This window comes from Takifugu rubripes, chromosome 21 (assembly GCF_901000725.2).
Source record: "Takifugu rubripes chromosome 21, fTakRub1.2, whole genome shotgun sequence".
Taxonomy (NCBI): domain Eukaryota; kingdom Metazoa; phylum Chordata; class Actinopteri; order Tetraodontiformes; family Tetraodontidae; genus Takifugu; species Takifugu rubripes.
Genome location: NC_042305.1, coordinates 13,579,492 through 13,592,701, shown reverse-complemented (window position 1 = coordinate 13,592,701; position 13,210 = coordinate 13,579,492). Strand labels below are relative to the sequence as shown.

The 13,210-nt window shown below is 44.5% G+C and overlaps 2 protein-coding genes across 2 annotated transcripts; one reads left to right on the top strand and one right to left on the bottom strand.

Moving 5' to 3' along the window:
• The first annotated feature begins 691 nt into the window (after positions 1-691).
• On the top strand, positions 692-6,972 carry sart3 (spliceosome associated factor 3, U4/U6 recycling protein). Its single transcript, XM_003974973.3, has 19 exons — positions 692-945; positions 1,483-1,609; positions 1,694-1,798; positions 1,886-2,070; positions 2,284-2,389; positions 2,642-2,766; positions 2,865-3,020; positions 3,204-3,342; positions 3,425-3,532; positions 3,618-3,695; positions 3,780-3,838; positions 3,949-4,058; positions 4,146-4,258; positions 4,365-4,441; positions 4,526-4,694; positions 4,768-5,204; positions 5,297-5,449; positions 5,540-5,721; positions 6,064-6,972. The coding sequence occupies exons 1-19, from the start codon at positions 751-753 to the stop codon at positions 6,239-6,241; spliced, it is 2,802 nt and encodes a 933-aa protein (XP_003975022.1). The 5' UTR covers positions 692-750; the 3' UTR covers positions 6,242-6,972.
• On the bottom strand, positions 6,480-9,738 carry ficd (FIC domain protein adenylyltransferase). Its single transcript, XM_003974903.3, has 2 exons — positions 9,144-9,738; positions 6,480-8,933 (listed from the first exon to the last, which is right to left on the bottom strand). Exons 1-2 carry the CDS (start codon positions 9,460-9,462, stop codon positions 7,852-7,854), a joined length of 1,401 nt encoding a protein of 466 aa, XP_003974952.1. The 5' UTR covers positions 9,463-9,738; the 3' UTR covers positions 6,480-7,851.
• Between the last annotated feature and the right edge of the window lie 3,472 nt (positions 9,739-13,210).

Genomic DNA, 13,210 nt, shown 5'->3' with positions numbered 1-13,210 from the left:
TTATTGCATGTTTTATCATTGTAATTATAAATGCCAAATGTGACATTTTGTAATAGTCTATAAAAGGCTAATATGAGATTTTCAATTTGTATACACAGTCACAAAACCAAATGTTTAAGCGTGAATAACACGACACTTCACAATAATGCCCCAGTTGTTTTTATACCTGGTGAGGACTTCTGCAAAACTTTGCAGATGGCTTTAGAAAACAAAAACAAAGGAACAGAAAAATATATAAATCCAGAAACATATGCAAAATTCAAAACACAGCAGTATCAGACTGAAGGAACAATTTTTTTTAAAAAGTAAATTGGACAGAAAATACAACATAAAAGACAAAGGCTTAATAAAACTTCAGTTCAGTTAAACACCCGGTTAAAGTCCGCAACAAATAAAACTATGTTAACCACATGAATATGAAAGTTCATTAAAATAAAAAGATTACGAGTTCAATTGTTTATTTTGATAGTATCTCTTCAAACTTCCGATGATAAACGGAAGTGTTCGAGCGAACGAGAGTAAAAACTCTTTACTGACAATACAACGAAGAAGCGGCCCCTAAAGTCCCCTAAAGGCAATAACATGTTGCACCCGGGGATGGGCCGAAGGGCAGACTCGACAGACGGCAACATTTCCAATTACCTAAAGGTGGCAGTGATGCAACTTTATTGATGCTATCGGCCGTTAATCGCCAAAGAAGAAGTCGTAGCAGTGGTAGTAGAAGAAGAAGAAGCCGATTTCATTTCCAACATGGCAGCGGCTAGTAACGCAGAGCATACGCAGTTGCAAGATATGGAAGAAGATGTGGGAATGGAGGAGAGGGAAATGGATTCGGAAGATAACGAAGAAGAGGACATGGGAGAAGAAAATGTGGACGACGAAGAGGACGATTCTTCGGAAGACGAGAAAGAAAATGAAGCTGAGATCCAGCGGCTGGAAGAGCAGGTACTTGGTAGTAAACTCACGCTAGCCGACGAGCTAACGGGAATGAATGGATGCTAAATACGAGATACAGTTGACAGGATTTGAAAAGATGAGGTGCTCTTATCGCCTGTGGCTTAAATTAAGTGGGTGACATTGTTACTGATGTCATTTATGATTGATGAAACAATCGCATGAGTGTGCATAATTCGACGTCATTCCCAAACATATCGTGACTAGCTTGCTTGCTAATGTGTTACGCTAAGAACTTTGCACACGCGCCCTTTTTTAAACTTTGTGATCCTGTTGTCATTAAAGCTGGGGGTGCTAAAGATAAAGGCTATATATGCAGAAATATATGATGCACTTTATTGCAACTATTTGAGTTGAATTCAAATTTTGGAATAAGCATAATGTTTGAAGTATATTATTTTATTATGTCGTGACTATTAAAAAATAAACACCTGCAGTTCCATTATTGTCATGTAGTTGTTATAACCACCCTTCACTTAGGTTACCCACGGGTGAAGACATGTCACCCTAATGTCTTGTGTTTTGCAGCTGTCGATTAATGCTTTTGACTACAACTGCCATGTTGATCTAATCAAACTCCTGAAGCAAGAGGGGGAGCTTTTCTCTTTGCGTAAGGCAAGGCAGAGGATGAGCGAGCTTTTCCCACTCACTGAAGGTTGGTGTATGTGTGATGAGGTTGTTGATGATGCCACTTGAAAGTACTTTCCATCTAAAAGCCCATTTTTGTCATTCTCTGCAGAAATATGGTTGGATTGGCTCAAGGATGAAATCCACCTGTCTGAGGAGGAACCAAATAGGGAGAAACTCTATGAACTTTTTGAAAGGGCTGTGAAGGACTATATCTGTGAGTGCTTGCTCCATGGTCACCAGATTTGTTTGGTATATGACCCTTGCGTTTTTGTCACTATTTTGTGTGTTTTTGTCATTTCAGGTCCAGATATTTGGCTCGAATATGCTCAATATTCCATTGGTGGCATGGGGTTACCAGGTGGGATCGACAAGGTGAGATCCATCTTTGAGAGAGCTGTGACAGCTGTAGGGCTCCATATGACCAAGGGACAGATGGTCTGGGAGGCGTACAGAGAGTTCGAGAATGCCATCTTTTCCACATTACAGGTTTGCTTTTCATCTGTATTACATGTTTCCACTACTGGTCTATGCGTGTGTACGTGAAAGCCAATTTCTGAAAAGAGGCAAGATTTACACATTGCATTTGGTAAAATCAAAGCTTTAAAATCATAATACAATAATCACCTCAATGTATCGCAGAATCAAATTTGATGTTGGACTCACCGAGATGCTGTTCCTTCTGTTGGTTTTACCTCTCAGCCTCCACTCGGCAGAATTCCCAGTCATGAAGAACAAGGGCTACTTAATAAACAGCTGGAGCGAATCCACACACTTTTCCGTCGACAGCTGGCCATCCCGTTAATGGGTGAGCATCATAGTACTGTTGCTGTATAAATGAAGGATTTTCCATCTCACTTTTCTTTAAAAGCCGCAGAAAGCTCTATTTACAAGGCAGCTGCTTTGTGGGATACGTCTAATTAGTTCTGGTTGTAATGTGGTGTCAGAATTGTTTTTGTATTACTGGACTAGATAGGCTTTCTCTTTTTCTGCTGCTCCTCTGTAAATAGTGTAATAGGAAACTAACCATGAAGCAAAAATGTATCCTGATGCTTTGTAGACATGGATGCTACCTATGCAGAGTTTGAAGCCTGGTCAGAACAGGGAGTGTCTGACACCATCAAACATCACTACAAAAAGGCTTTACAGCAGATGGAGAAGTGCAAACCTTTTGAGGAGTCTCTGGTAAATAAAGTGCATCTCATAGCATTCTCATTCATTTGTTATTTTAACATAAATTAAATTTTAGTATGTTTAACACCTGTGTATTTCTGGAATTGTAGCTGGCAGCAGAACCTCCAAAGATGGCAGAGTATCAGAACTACATTGACTTTGAATTAAAAGAAGGCGACCCGGCACGGATCCAGATTATCTTTGAGAGGACGCTGGCAGAGAACTGTTTGGTACCAGACATGTGGGCAAAATACAACACGTATCTTGTGAGTATTTGAAAAGGTGACACTTGATGTCGATTCTGTAATATAGTTCCTGACACTTCGGGGAACTGGCCAGTCATTCATTAATAGTTTAGAAAGTTATCCGAACAAAAGCGTTTTACATGCATTCTTTGTTGAGCTTCATATTTTTATGTCCTTTCTATTTTCTTTGTGTGCTCCTTAAAGGATCGCCAGCTGAAAATCAAAGATTTGGTGGTCTCCACTCATGACCGTGCTGTGAGGAACTGCCCCTGGACGATGGGCCTGTGGAAAAGTTACTTGCTAGCTCTTGAGAGACATGGAGCTGACCATCAGACCATCTCAGGTAACGGAGCACCGTGAAGCATTACGTTGGTATTTTAGAACGTGTGCACTCGTTTATTTTTTTTTGTGTGTGTTCTTCACAGATGTTTTTGAAAAGGCGCTGAGTGCAGGCTTTATTCAAGCAACAGATTACGTGGAGATCTGGCAGGCGTATCTAGACTACCTGAGGAGGCGTGTGGACTTCAGTAAAGGTTGGAGGGGTTTAGGTTCCTGTTCAGTAGCTGTTATATCCATGTGCTGATCCCACGTCACTCCTCTGTGTTTCTTGTTTGATAGAATCAAGTAAGGAGTTGGAAGAGCTGCGTGGAGCCTTTGCTCGATCTCTGGACTACATGAAGCAGGATGTTGAAGAACGTATGTGGGTTTGAACGTGACTGAGGTTAGTTGTGGTAATGATGTGTTTGATTTGACTTTGTCCTTTGGGTCCTGTCACTGTAGGGTTTGGAGAAAGTGGAGATCCATCTTGTATCATAATGCAGATCTGGGCAAAAATAGAGGTAAGCATTGTTGTTTTGATGATGTTGATTGTGTAACTGTTGATTTAAAGATGTTTACAGTGGTTTGTGTAACATTTGTATTGTACTGATATCGTTCTCCTCTGCTCCAGGCTCTTCACTGTAAGAACATGCAGAAAGCCAGAGAACTGTGGGATACGATTATGACCAAAGGGAACGCTAAATATGCTAACATGTGGATGGAGTACTATAACCTTGAAAGGTCTATTAATCATGTAGGACTTCTGTGTGATTACACAAGTGGCCTGTGCTGGTGTACAGCTTCCCTGACGCTGTCCTTCACCTGCAGGTCTTATGGAGACTCCGCCCACTGTCGGAAAGCTCTTCACAGAGCAGTCCAGTGCACATCGGACTATCCCGAGCATGTGTGTGAAGTCCTGCTCACCTTTGAGAGAGTGGAAGGTAAAGAAATCCCCGACGTTTGTAAATCCAATCTAAAATCACATTGGTCACTTGCCTGTAAATTAAGATCGAGGTAGATTTTTGAATCTACTCGTCCTACCCGTAGGCTCTCTGGAGGACTGGGACCTGGCGGTGCAAAAGACAGAGACCCGGCTGAGCAGGGTTAATGAACAAAGAGCACGGGTAGGAGCGCAGACCGGCCCACTCTGCTGCACGGCTGTATTGTTTGGCTGTTTTCAGCTCATGTTGGGTTCTGCCTTCTGTCAGGTGGCTGTGAAAGAGGCCAACATGGCTCGCCAAGAGGAGGACAGAGCCGAGCAGCGGCGAAGGGCCAAGTCAGACAAGAAGGCTCAGAAGAAGATGGGAAAGGACGTCCATGCCGGGGAAAAGAGGAAAGCACAGCAGGATTATGAGGACAACTGGAACAATGGCACAGGTGAATAAATGATGAAAGTCTGGATTTGAAGGTTGAGATTTTGTTTTTGAATATCGTTAATCTTCTCTGGCAGAACAAGCTTCTAAAAGGCACAGAGGAGATGAGGACCAGACCATAGAGGAGCAAATGGAGACGGAGACGGGACTCTTGGGGAAGAATGCTCCACCAGGCTTTAAAAAGCCCCAGCAGGGGGCTTCAGCTGCTCCTCCGAAGCAAGGGGATGATAAACCAGAGCTGCGCAGTGATGATAACAGTGTCTTCATCAGTAACCTGGCTTACACGCTGGAGGAGCCGGAAGCAAAGCTCAGGACGATGTTCGAGCCATGTGGGCCCATCAGTCAGATTCGGCCCGTTTTCAGCACCAAGGGCACCTTCAAAGGATACTGTTACATCCAGTTTGAATCCGTGGTTTCAGTCTCTGAAGCACTGAAGTTGGACCGACAGGAGATGGAGAACAGGCCCATGTTTGTATCACCATGTGTGGACAAAAACAAAAACCCAGACTTTAAGGTACGTTTAAAATGTCACTGTTGTTTTTCAGCTTAATCAACACACGCACGTCCTCGTGTTCAGCCCAGCAGAAACTGTTGTCGTCCTTGTAGGTGTTTAAGTACAACACATCCATTGAGAAACAAAAGATCTTCATCTCTGGGCTGCCGTTCTCCTGTACAAAAAAGCAACTGGAGGAAGTCTGCTCAAGCTACGGCACCATCAGAGATGTCCGTTTGGTCACATATCGCTCGGGGAAGCCCAAGGTGAGCCGTGAACGACGGAGGCCGCGACTGAGCCGTTGCCGATCACATTGGGTCACACAGCTGACGTCTCAACCATCCGTTGATTTGCAGGGTCTGGCGTACGTTGAGTTTGCAGAGGAAACGCATGCTTCTCAGGCGGTTCTGAAGATGGATGGTACGGTGATAGATGGCAATACAATTTCAGTGGCTATAAGCAACCCTCCACGCAGGAACATGGATAAACCTGGCTCCGGCAGGCCCTTGGATCCGATACCGCGGCAGGTCTACGGAGCGTAAGTTGCCTGTTTTTCTTTTAGAGCAGGACTTTGCCGCTGGTCCGTAGCCTCCATGTGGTATGTGAAGAAATCGCAAGCTGTTGCTGACCCGAGTTATTTATTTTACGCAATCGCATCTAACACTTTTACTGAATAATCAAATGCATATATACGGTACTGTATACAACATTTAAAGAGGCTGCTCTCCAGCGGGTCTTTCTTAGCCTGTGTTCTGAAGCTTTGTCATGTTGGAACACATCCCATAAGTTGACAACCTGTTTTAGAGGTCTCCCATGTTGCCAGTGTTGGAAAAAACTAAAAAGGGTTTGTTGTTGTTGTTGTTGTTGTTGTTGTTCTCAGGAGGGGAAAAGGACGCACTCAGCTGTCAATGGTTCCTCGTTCGCTGCACCGACAAAACCTGCCCGCGAACAACGTGGAGAATGGAACGTCGGCAGCAGCATCAGCCAGCACGTCTGCAACTGCAGAGACCAAATCTTTGTCCAACTCAGACTTTGCCAGAATGCTTCTCAACAAATGAGGAGAAACGTAAATGCCGCCTTGTGTTCCCACAAATAACTTGCTTATTTTCCTGTCACCGGTTACCTGGCCTCCCTTTAATCTTGTCATCATTTCTGCAAGATTGCCTTAACCCCCCAGCTGCTGTCCTCTGGTGAAGCCTTTTGTTTGAAGGGAGCTGGCAGGCCCTTTTATAAATGAAGATATCACATTTGTATGTAAATACATTGTATAATTGTGTGTATATATTTTTGTGTCTGTTACAGAGAAAATAGAAGCGTTGGGTGATTTTTATTTTTTCTTTGTTTCAAGATTTTAAGCAAGAGTGGACATTTTTAAAAGGCTATAGAGGCTGTACTGATGTGTGGTAGAGTTTGTCTGTACATAGGTGTGCTGAATATTCTCCAGATTTTCCATTTTGTTCACCTCCGGATGATGTTTTGGTGTGATTGAGGAAATCATTTTTGCGTCACATAATGTAACCAAACACCTGTTTGGTGAGAGTATATTGTAAATAGGACCTGCCTCTGTCACTGATGCCTGATATTGGAGTGAAATCTGTGCGTCCTGAGTTTTCTTTATTGTAGTGCTCTCAGTATTGTGATTCACACACTTTTTCCACCAACTGCTCCATGGTTCCTTTACTGTTGGCCAACCACTTTCCTGCACATTTAATGTGTGTCCAACAGGGTAGAACTGTACAGTGACTCCTAGATGTTTAGCAGATAATTATTAAACTTTTGAGAAAATGTCCATCCATTTGTACTTTCATGTGATTTTTTTTTTTAAAGAAATAAACTTTAGTTTTAGCAGGTTATTGACATGACGCTGGGCAACATCACTGTGCTGCACCAAACATTGGGATTTGGGGTTTTTTGTTTTTGTAGACTAAAGGAGTGAGAAGCTGTATATTCATTAATATTTATAAAGTCAAATTGGTTATAGAATTACATGAGGAAGCTTGACTTGACCTTCCTCATCTCCACATTATGTCTGCAGCTCCTACAAAGCAGATCTATGCAGCTGTTAAATAATACTAAATAATACACAGCTCACAGGATTGAAATAAAGCTGCATTTTCACTACAGAACAGATTTAAATAATTCTTCTCTCACCAAAGTGGCCTCTTCCAAAAAGAAATATGTTTCAACAAGTCACATTCATCTTTTGTGTAAATAATAAAAAAAAACAGTGTAATGCTTGGGTGTCTGTTTGAGTTAAGGGTTGAATAAATGTCTGTTTATTCAATGGTGTTTCTCTTTCATTCAGAATCTGCAGACAGTTAATGTTGAACAGTTTTATCATAAAATAAATAGATGACAGCACCACACCCACAAGCTGAAAGAGCTACAGCTGAAGTGGCCACCAGGACAGAACCAGAACTCTTTCTTGCCATTGCACATCAGTAGTCAAGCCAGGAAACTAAAACATATTCAGCCATCTAGAATCTTTTGTGAACAAACTGGAATGGGAGGAATATGTATGAAACAGCAACATTTCTATGATCCTGCAGCAGTTTTGGTGAATTCAACAGGAATCTGAATTAGACTAGCAGCAAATAACAAATACAATCAAAGATCTAATCAGCCTTTCCCCACATGCTGACATGTCATCTCTTTGGCTCTCGCTGCTTCAGTTGTGGATTGAGATGGTCTGTTTGCAGTCTGGACAAGGCTGGTCCTGACCGGCTGCGGGCAGCCCCACAGTGTAGTCCGTCGTGGAAATCAACAAAGTGTCCAACGTCATCTCTGTGCATTTGGCTATGAAGCGAATGAAGGGCCGAACGTCGCCCTCGTTGGCCGTGTCCAGAGCCGTGTAATACTCGGCTCGTTGCTCTTTGCGTATGGTGATGGGCGGGTACCGTGCTTGCAACAGCACGAGGTTCATCAGCAGCCGCGACGTGCGCCCGTTGCCGTCGACGAACGGGTGCACGTACACCAGCTTATAGTGGGCGAGAGCTGCAAATTCCACAGGATGCAGCTGCAGGGCCTCTTCCGAGTTGAGCCACTGTACCAATTCTTCCATGTGTCTCTGGAGGTCACGAGGATGCGGGGGGATGTGGTGGCCCACAAACACCTGGTTTGTGCGCAGCCGCCCCCCTTCCACGGGGTCTACGTAGCCCAGCACCCGGCGATGGATCTCCAGGATGTCGCCAAGTGTCATCATCCCTGATCTGGACAACAGCGTGGTGTTGATGTACTTCATAGCCGCGTCCACGCCGATGGCTTCATTTTGCTCCTGGAGGCTCTTTCCGGGGACGGCGTAACGCGTCTCGATGATGTGACGGATCTCGGACAGCGTGAGCGTGTTGCCTTCGATGGCCACGGTGTGGTAGATGTGGTGGTAGTAGGTTTCCTCCATCACTCTGCGCAGTGCAGAGTTGCCCTTGGGGATGGACATGAGCCGGCGCACTTTACTGTCGATGATGCCGAAATAACGCTGGTCGATCTCTTCCACCAGCGGAAGTGTGCGGTCTTTGCTGACTAGAGCCTTCTCGTTGCACGGCGAGATGGCCAAAGCTTTACTGTAGAGGTGGTCCGCTTGGACCACGTCCTTCTCCTCTTCCAGGATAGTCCCCAGCTCGGTGAGGGCATCTACAAACTCCGGGTTCATGCTGAGCGCGTGCACCAGCAGCTTCTGTGCCTTCTCCCTCTTGCCCAGCTTCCTCATCTCCAAAGCCTGCTGGAGCGCCGCTTTCGCCTCCAGCTCCATTTCTGCATGATACAGCAGAACAATTTAACACAGGTATATGTGGACAAACATTAGACTCCAAGACAGGGAAATTGTGTATTTTACTAATACAGACTATTTACTCATGCTAAGAAAATATGATGAGACAAACAACAAATTGCTAATTAGGCTAGTAGATTAGTGGACCTGCGGCTAGCACCGTGTCTGACACGCTACTCCACTTGCAGCAGTACCTTTGCTGGGCTTGGCCCGATGAGGCAGCAGATCAAGGCCAGTAAAGGGAACAGTCAGGCTGGTGGACTGAACAGCTGAAGCTTGCGGGGAACTTTCCCACAGCTGGCAGCGGAGCTGAGCGATGCCTCTCAAGGCGGCGCAGTATTGGTTCTCTACCCCCACCAGGGGCACCAGGAGCGCCACCAGAGAGCCGAGGAAGACGCACAGCAGCGGGCCCCATCCTCCGAGGACACGGCCGCCAGAGTAACGCCATAGCGACACAGCAGCCATGACGATTCGGGGGTAAATCCTCCATCCTTTGGTGGTACGAGTCCCCATGTCTGTATTCACCCCAACCGGGCGACACGACGAGCTTCACCCCGGGGAAAACACACAATCATGATGGAAGCTGGACAACACCAACACCGCAGACAAATTCACTTCAGTCACCCTTCATTTCCTCTCAAATCGGCGGGCAGAACCCCGTCTGTCCGATTTATGAGCTAAAATATCGAAGTAATTCAAGACAGACGAGTTTCAGCCTCTGTGCCCCTGTATACAAAATACACATCACCCACTTCCTCGGTGACCACGTACCAACATACTGGAACCTAATTGGTCAGCGCAACATTGAAGGGCGGCACCGATTGGCTGACAGCGCAGCAATACAAGAGCGGGTTCGTAGCTGCCGCTGATTGGACCATTTACATTAGCAACCACCGATCTGATGTTATGTGACGCCAGAAAAGGGCACCATTAAAATGTTTTAGAGGGCTGTCAACATCCGAACCGATTTCAGTAATAATCGAATCATTGAATTGTCCGAAAGATCAGCTTAATTTATCCACGTTCCATTGGACTTTGTAGAAACCAATAGCCCTGGAGTTGTTTGCTACTTGGTATTTCCGAGAGCTGATGTATGTCCTACTCCAAGTCAGTTTAATAGAAATAATGGCAGCCTTTGAGTTTGCCCCTGTTGGATATTAAAATAATCGAATCACTCTCATCAGTCGTGATTGTGCCTGTTCTCCCTTTGAGCTTTGAATTCAGATTCAAATTTCCTTTATTTATCCCACAACAGGGACATTTACGGCGCAACAGCAGCATAAACACACAGAGGAAAAGACATTCAGGAATGCAAGGGTAGAAAAAGAACAATAAATAATAATAATAAAAATATAATACAAACAAAATGAAATAAGAATAGAAATATACAGTATATATAAATATAATAATACAAAGCATTTATTTTCTTTGAAAGACCAGGGCTCCTGAGATCCTATGATGCATAGGTTCAGGGTAACCATGGCTACCCAACGCACCAGTCCGAACACGTTTGGGCTGCCACACTGGTATAGAGAGCTTCCTCGTGTTGGACACTTATGTGATCAGACAGAGATGACAACTCGAGTGAATCAGATACCAGAGGGAGATGAAAAGAAGAGAAAATGTTCAGAAGGGAAATGAAGGAAATGCCAGAAAGCAGGGAAACGACAGACGACAAGAGGAAACGATTATGAGCAGATGTGAAAGCGCATTAGACATGAAATGAAGAGCGTAATACAGAAGAGCAGAAAAAAATGAAACCCACGGAAGGACGGACCTAATTCTCTGATGTGGCCCTTCTCTTTGATGTAGCCTTTGTCTTTGATGTGTCCTTTCTCTTTGTTTTGTGGTCATATCAAATTGTTCAGTAGAATCGGTCGTTTTCAGTTTGCTCTGATCACTGGATGCAAGCGCAGCTTCACTAAACACTACAGGTCCCGAAGAAGTGACGATAAAACTACTCATTTCTTTGAAAAGAATGTGATTCTCTGCAAGAAGAGGACATTAAAAAGTTCCCTTATTGTCTCTGTTTCCTCTTCCAAAATCCCAAATCAAATATTAATGAGGGATTCTGCCGGATGTTCTCCAACAAACAGCAGATGTCAGCATTGCTCCGTAAAGCAAAGCTGAACACGGGACCTCTTATCCCCAGAAGCGTGCTGCAGCACTCGGCCTCAAAGAACAGCATCATCTAGTTTCACTCTCAGGCCATCACGACACGAAGGGGATCTGAATGATGCTGACGCAGCCTAGCTTCTTCACCTTTTCCACTTGGCAATATTTTGCCAGCATTTTTACTATTTCTTTTAAGATTCTATGAAAAGCTCTCATATTTTTACCCATAGCACAGATATATTTTTTTCATGGCGCGACCACCTATTGGCAGTTGTGTGAGGTGATGAGGATTGGTGTCTGTGAATGTGAATGTCAACGCCAACACTAGAGACGGTGCAGCTGGAGGCTGTGATGGATGAATTTCGCTGGAGTCGCAGGAAAAGCAGCTCTCTGTGATATTTTGATTGTGTCGGGTTCATCTTGTTCCCAGTGAGCCCCGGGGAATCGCTCTGACACCATTTACCCTAAATTCTGCTCAACCTGCAACACACATGTCTTTTCTTTGTCCTGTGTCCTGCAAAAGTGTGACGGTCATGTGAAGATTCCCCCTGTGAATTCAATACTGGGGGAAGCAGCTACATTAAAATGCTTTGTTGTTGTGTTTGCAGTGTTGCCACAGGATATTATTTTACAAAGCTGCCTAAAAAAAACTCCACCTTGGCAGTAGTTTCTGTGGCGTCTTGGTTGGAAAGTCTACACAAAGATCCGCAACAGTCAAGAAGAGACTGCTTTATTGTTTAAAACAAAGGACAAACAGGAGATAGCTGGCAGCGGATAATGGCATGAAGTGAACGAGGTGGACGTATTCTGCTCCCATCTGGCACAGACTCCTTCAGCTGTGGAAACAAATGAAACTCCAAGACTCTGGAGTTAAACCCACTGGCAAGCGCCATCCTGTATTTACCCTTTGGATACAGTCGAATGCCCCTGAGTGTGCATCCTCCCCTCGCCCCAGTTGTGCTGTTTTGAATTATCTTTATTCTTTGTGCATCACAGGTGTTCTTTTCCAGACATGTTAATTTAAAGAACACTCCAGAGGCAGCCTCATAGAAGACTACCATGACACTCAGCCTGTTCCAGTAGGACTTTGAACCGTATGTCAAGGAGCAGAAAATCCGTCTGCTCACCTGGAAAAAAAAGTACAAATCATAATATCAGGGCAAGAAATAAATCCCTGTGGCACAGGTGGCACTCCACCTCTGTCCTCGCTGCAACCTCTGTGGAGCCCGCCCGCCTTTCTGTCTGAGACGAGGCTTTGTTCTAGGTGATAGAGCAGGGTGTCAGAGATAAAGAATCTAGTTAAGCGAGCAGCCAGGAAGGGAGAGAGAAAGACGGTGGCTGGGAAATGGATGACAGCAAAGACAGAGTTGAATAGAGCAACAGCTGCTCTTTACTGCTGCCAATTAAAACCTCTGTCTGAATAAATCAGCTGCAAAATAGGAGGGCCAAACGTTCGCTATAGCAAAGCGCTGCACCCTGGAGCTCCAGTGATCTGACGATGCTACACCATCCTGGTTCCCCTCTGCGGCTCTCCAGTCTGCTCAGAGTAGGTCAGAGGAAAGTGGAGAGATTTGGCTGCTTCCCTCGGTGCCAAATAGGTAATTACTGGAGCTTTTCACCGTCGGTGTCTGCCACACGGGGATTAGAGCCAATATCCCCGACACCTGAATGGAGAAGTCACTGATTACCCCTCTGCATAAATGAATCAACTAATGCATTATGTATTTATAGAAAAGATTGATTTAACAGCAGAAAGATGTAGGTACCTTTAAAAGTCATCTATTTTAAAACAGAGACTTCTTTAATAGCTGGTAATAAATACAAATGTAAGACTTAGTATAAAGAGAAATATTATTTATGATTCATGCAAAGGAAGCACTGTCTCTTGAAAAAAGACATATAGACACTTCACCTCAGAGCAAAGGAACTCATTTGGCTGAAAAATACTGACTCAATAGGTCAATAAATCTCTCAGCTGATCTAAAAAACGAAGCAAGCAACAGCCGCGCGTGCACACACACACACACACACACACACACACACACAGACACGCTTGAGATCACAAGTCCTAACTAAGCATTTCTTGTCCTCACCATAAGCTGCATAAAGACTGTAGAGGGATCTATCTACCTGTTTGCAGCGCACG

Bases quoted from the DNA above. Each gene is read 5' to 3' on its own strand.
- sart3 (XM_003974973.3), top strand. From the start codon at position 751: ATGGCAGCGGCTAGTAACGCAGAGCATACGCAGTTGCAAGATATGGAA. The intron at 1,610-1,693 runs GTTGGTGTATGT...CATTCTCTGCAG, and splicing joins GCTTTTCCCACTCACTGAAG to AAATATGGTTGGATTGGCTC. The intron at 2,390-2,641 runs GTGAGCATCATA...GATGCTTTGTAG, and splicing joins GCTGGCCATCCCGTTAATGG to ACATGGATGCTACCTATGCA.
- ficd (XM_003974903.3), bottom strand. From the start codon at position 9,462: ATGGGGACTCGTACCACCAAAGGATGGAGGATTTACCCCCGAATCGTC. The intron at 8,934-9,143 runs GTACTGCTGCAA...TGTATCATGCAG, and splicing joins TCGGGCCAAGCCCAGCAAAG to AAATGGAGCTGGAGGCGAAA.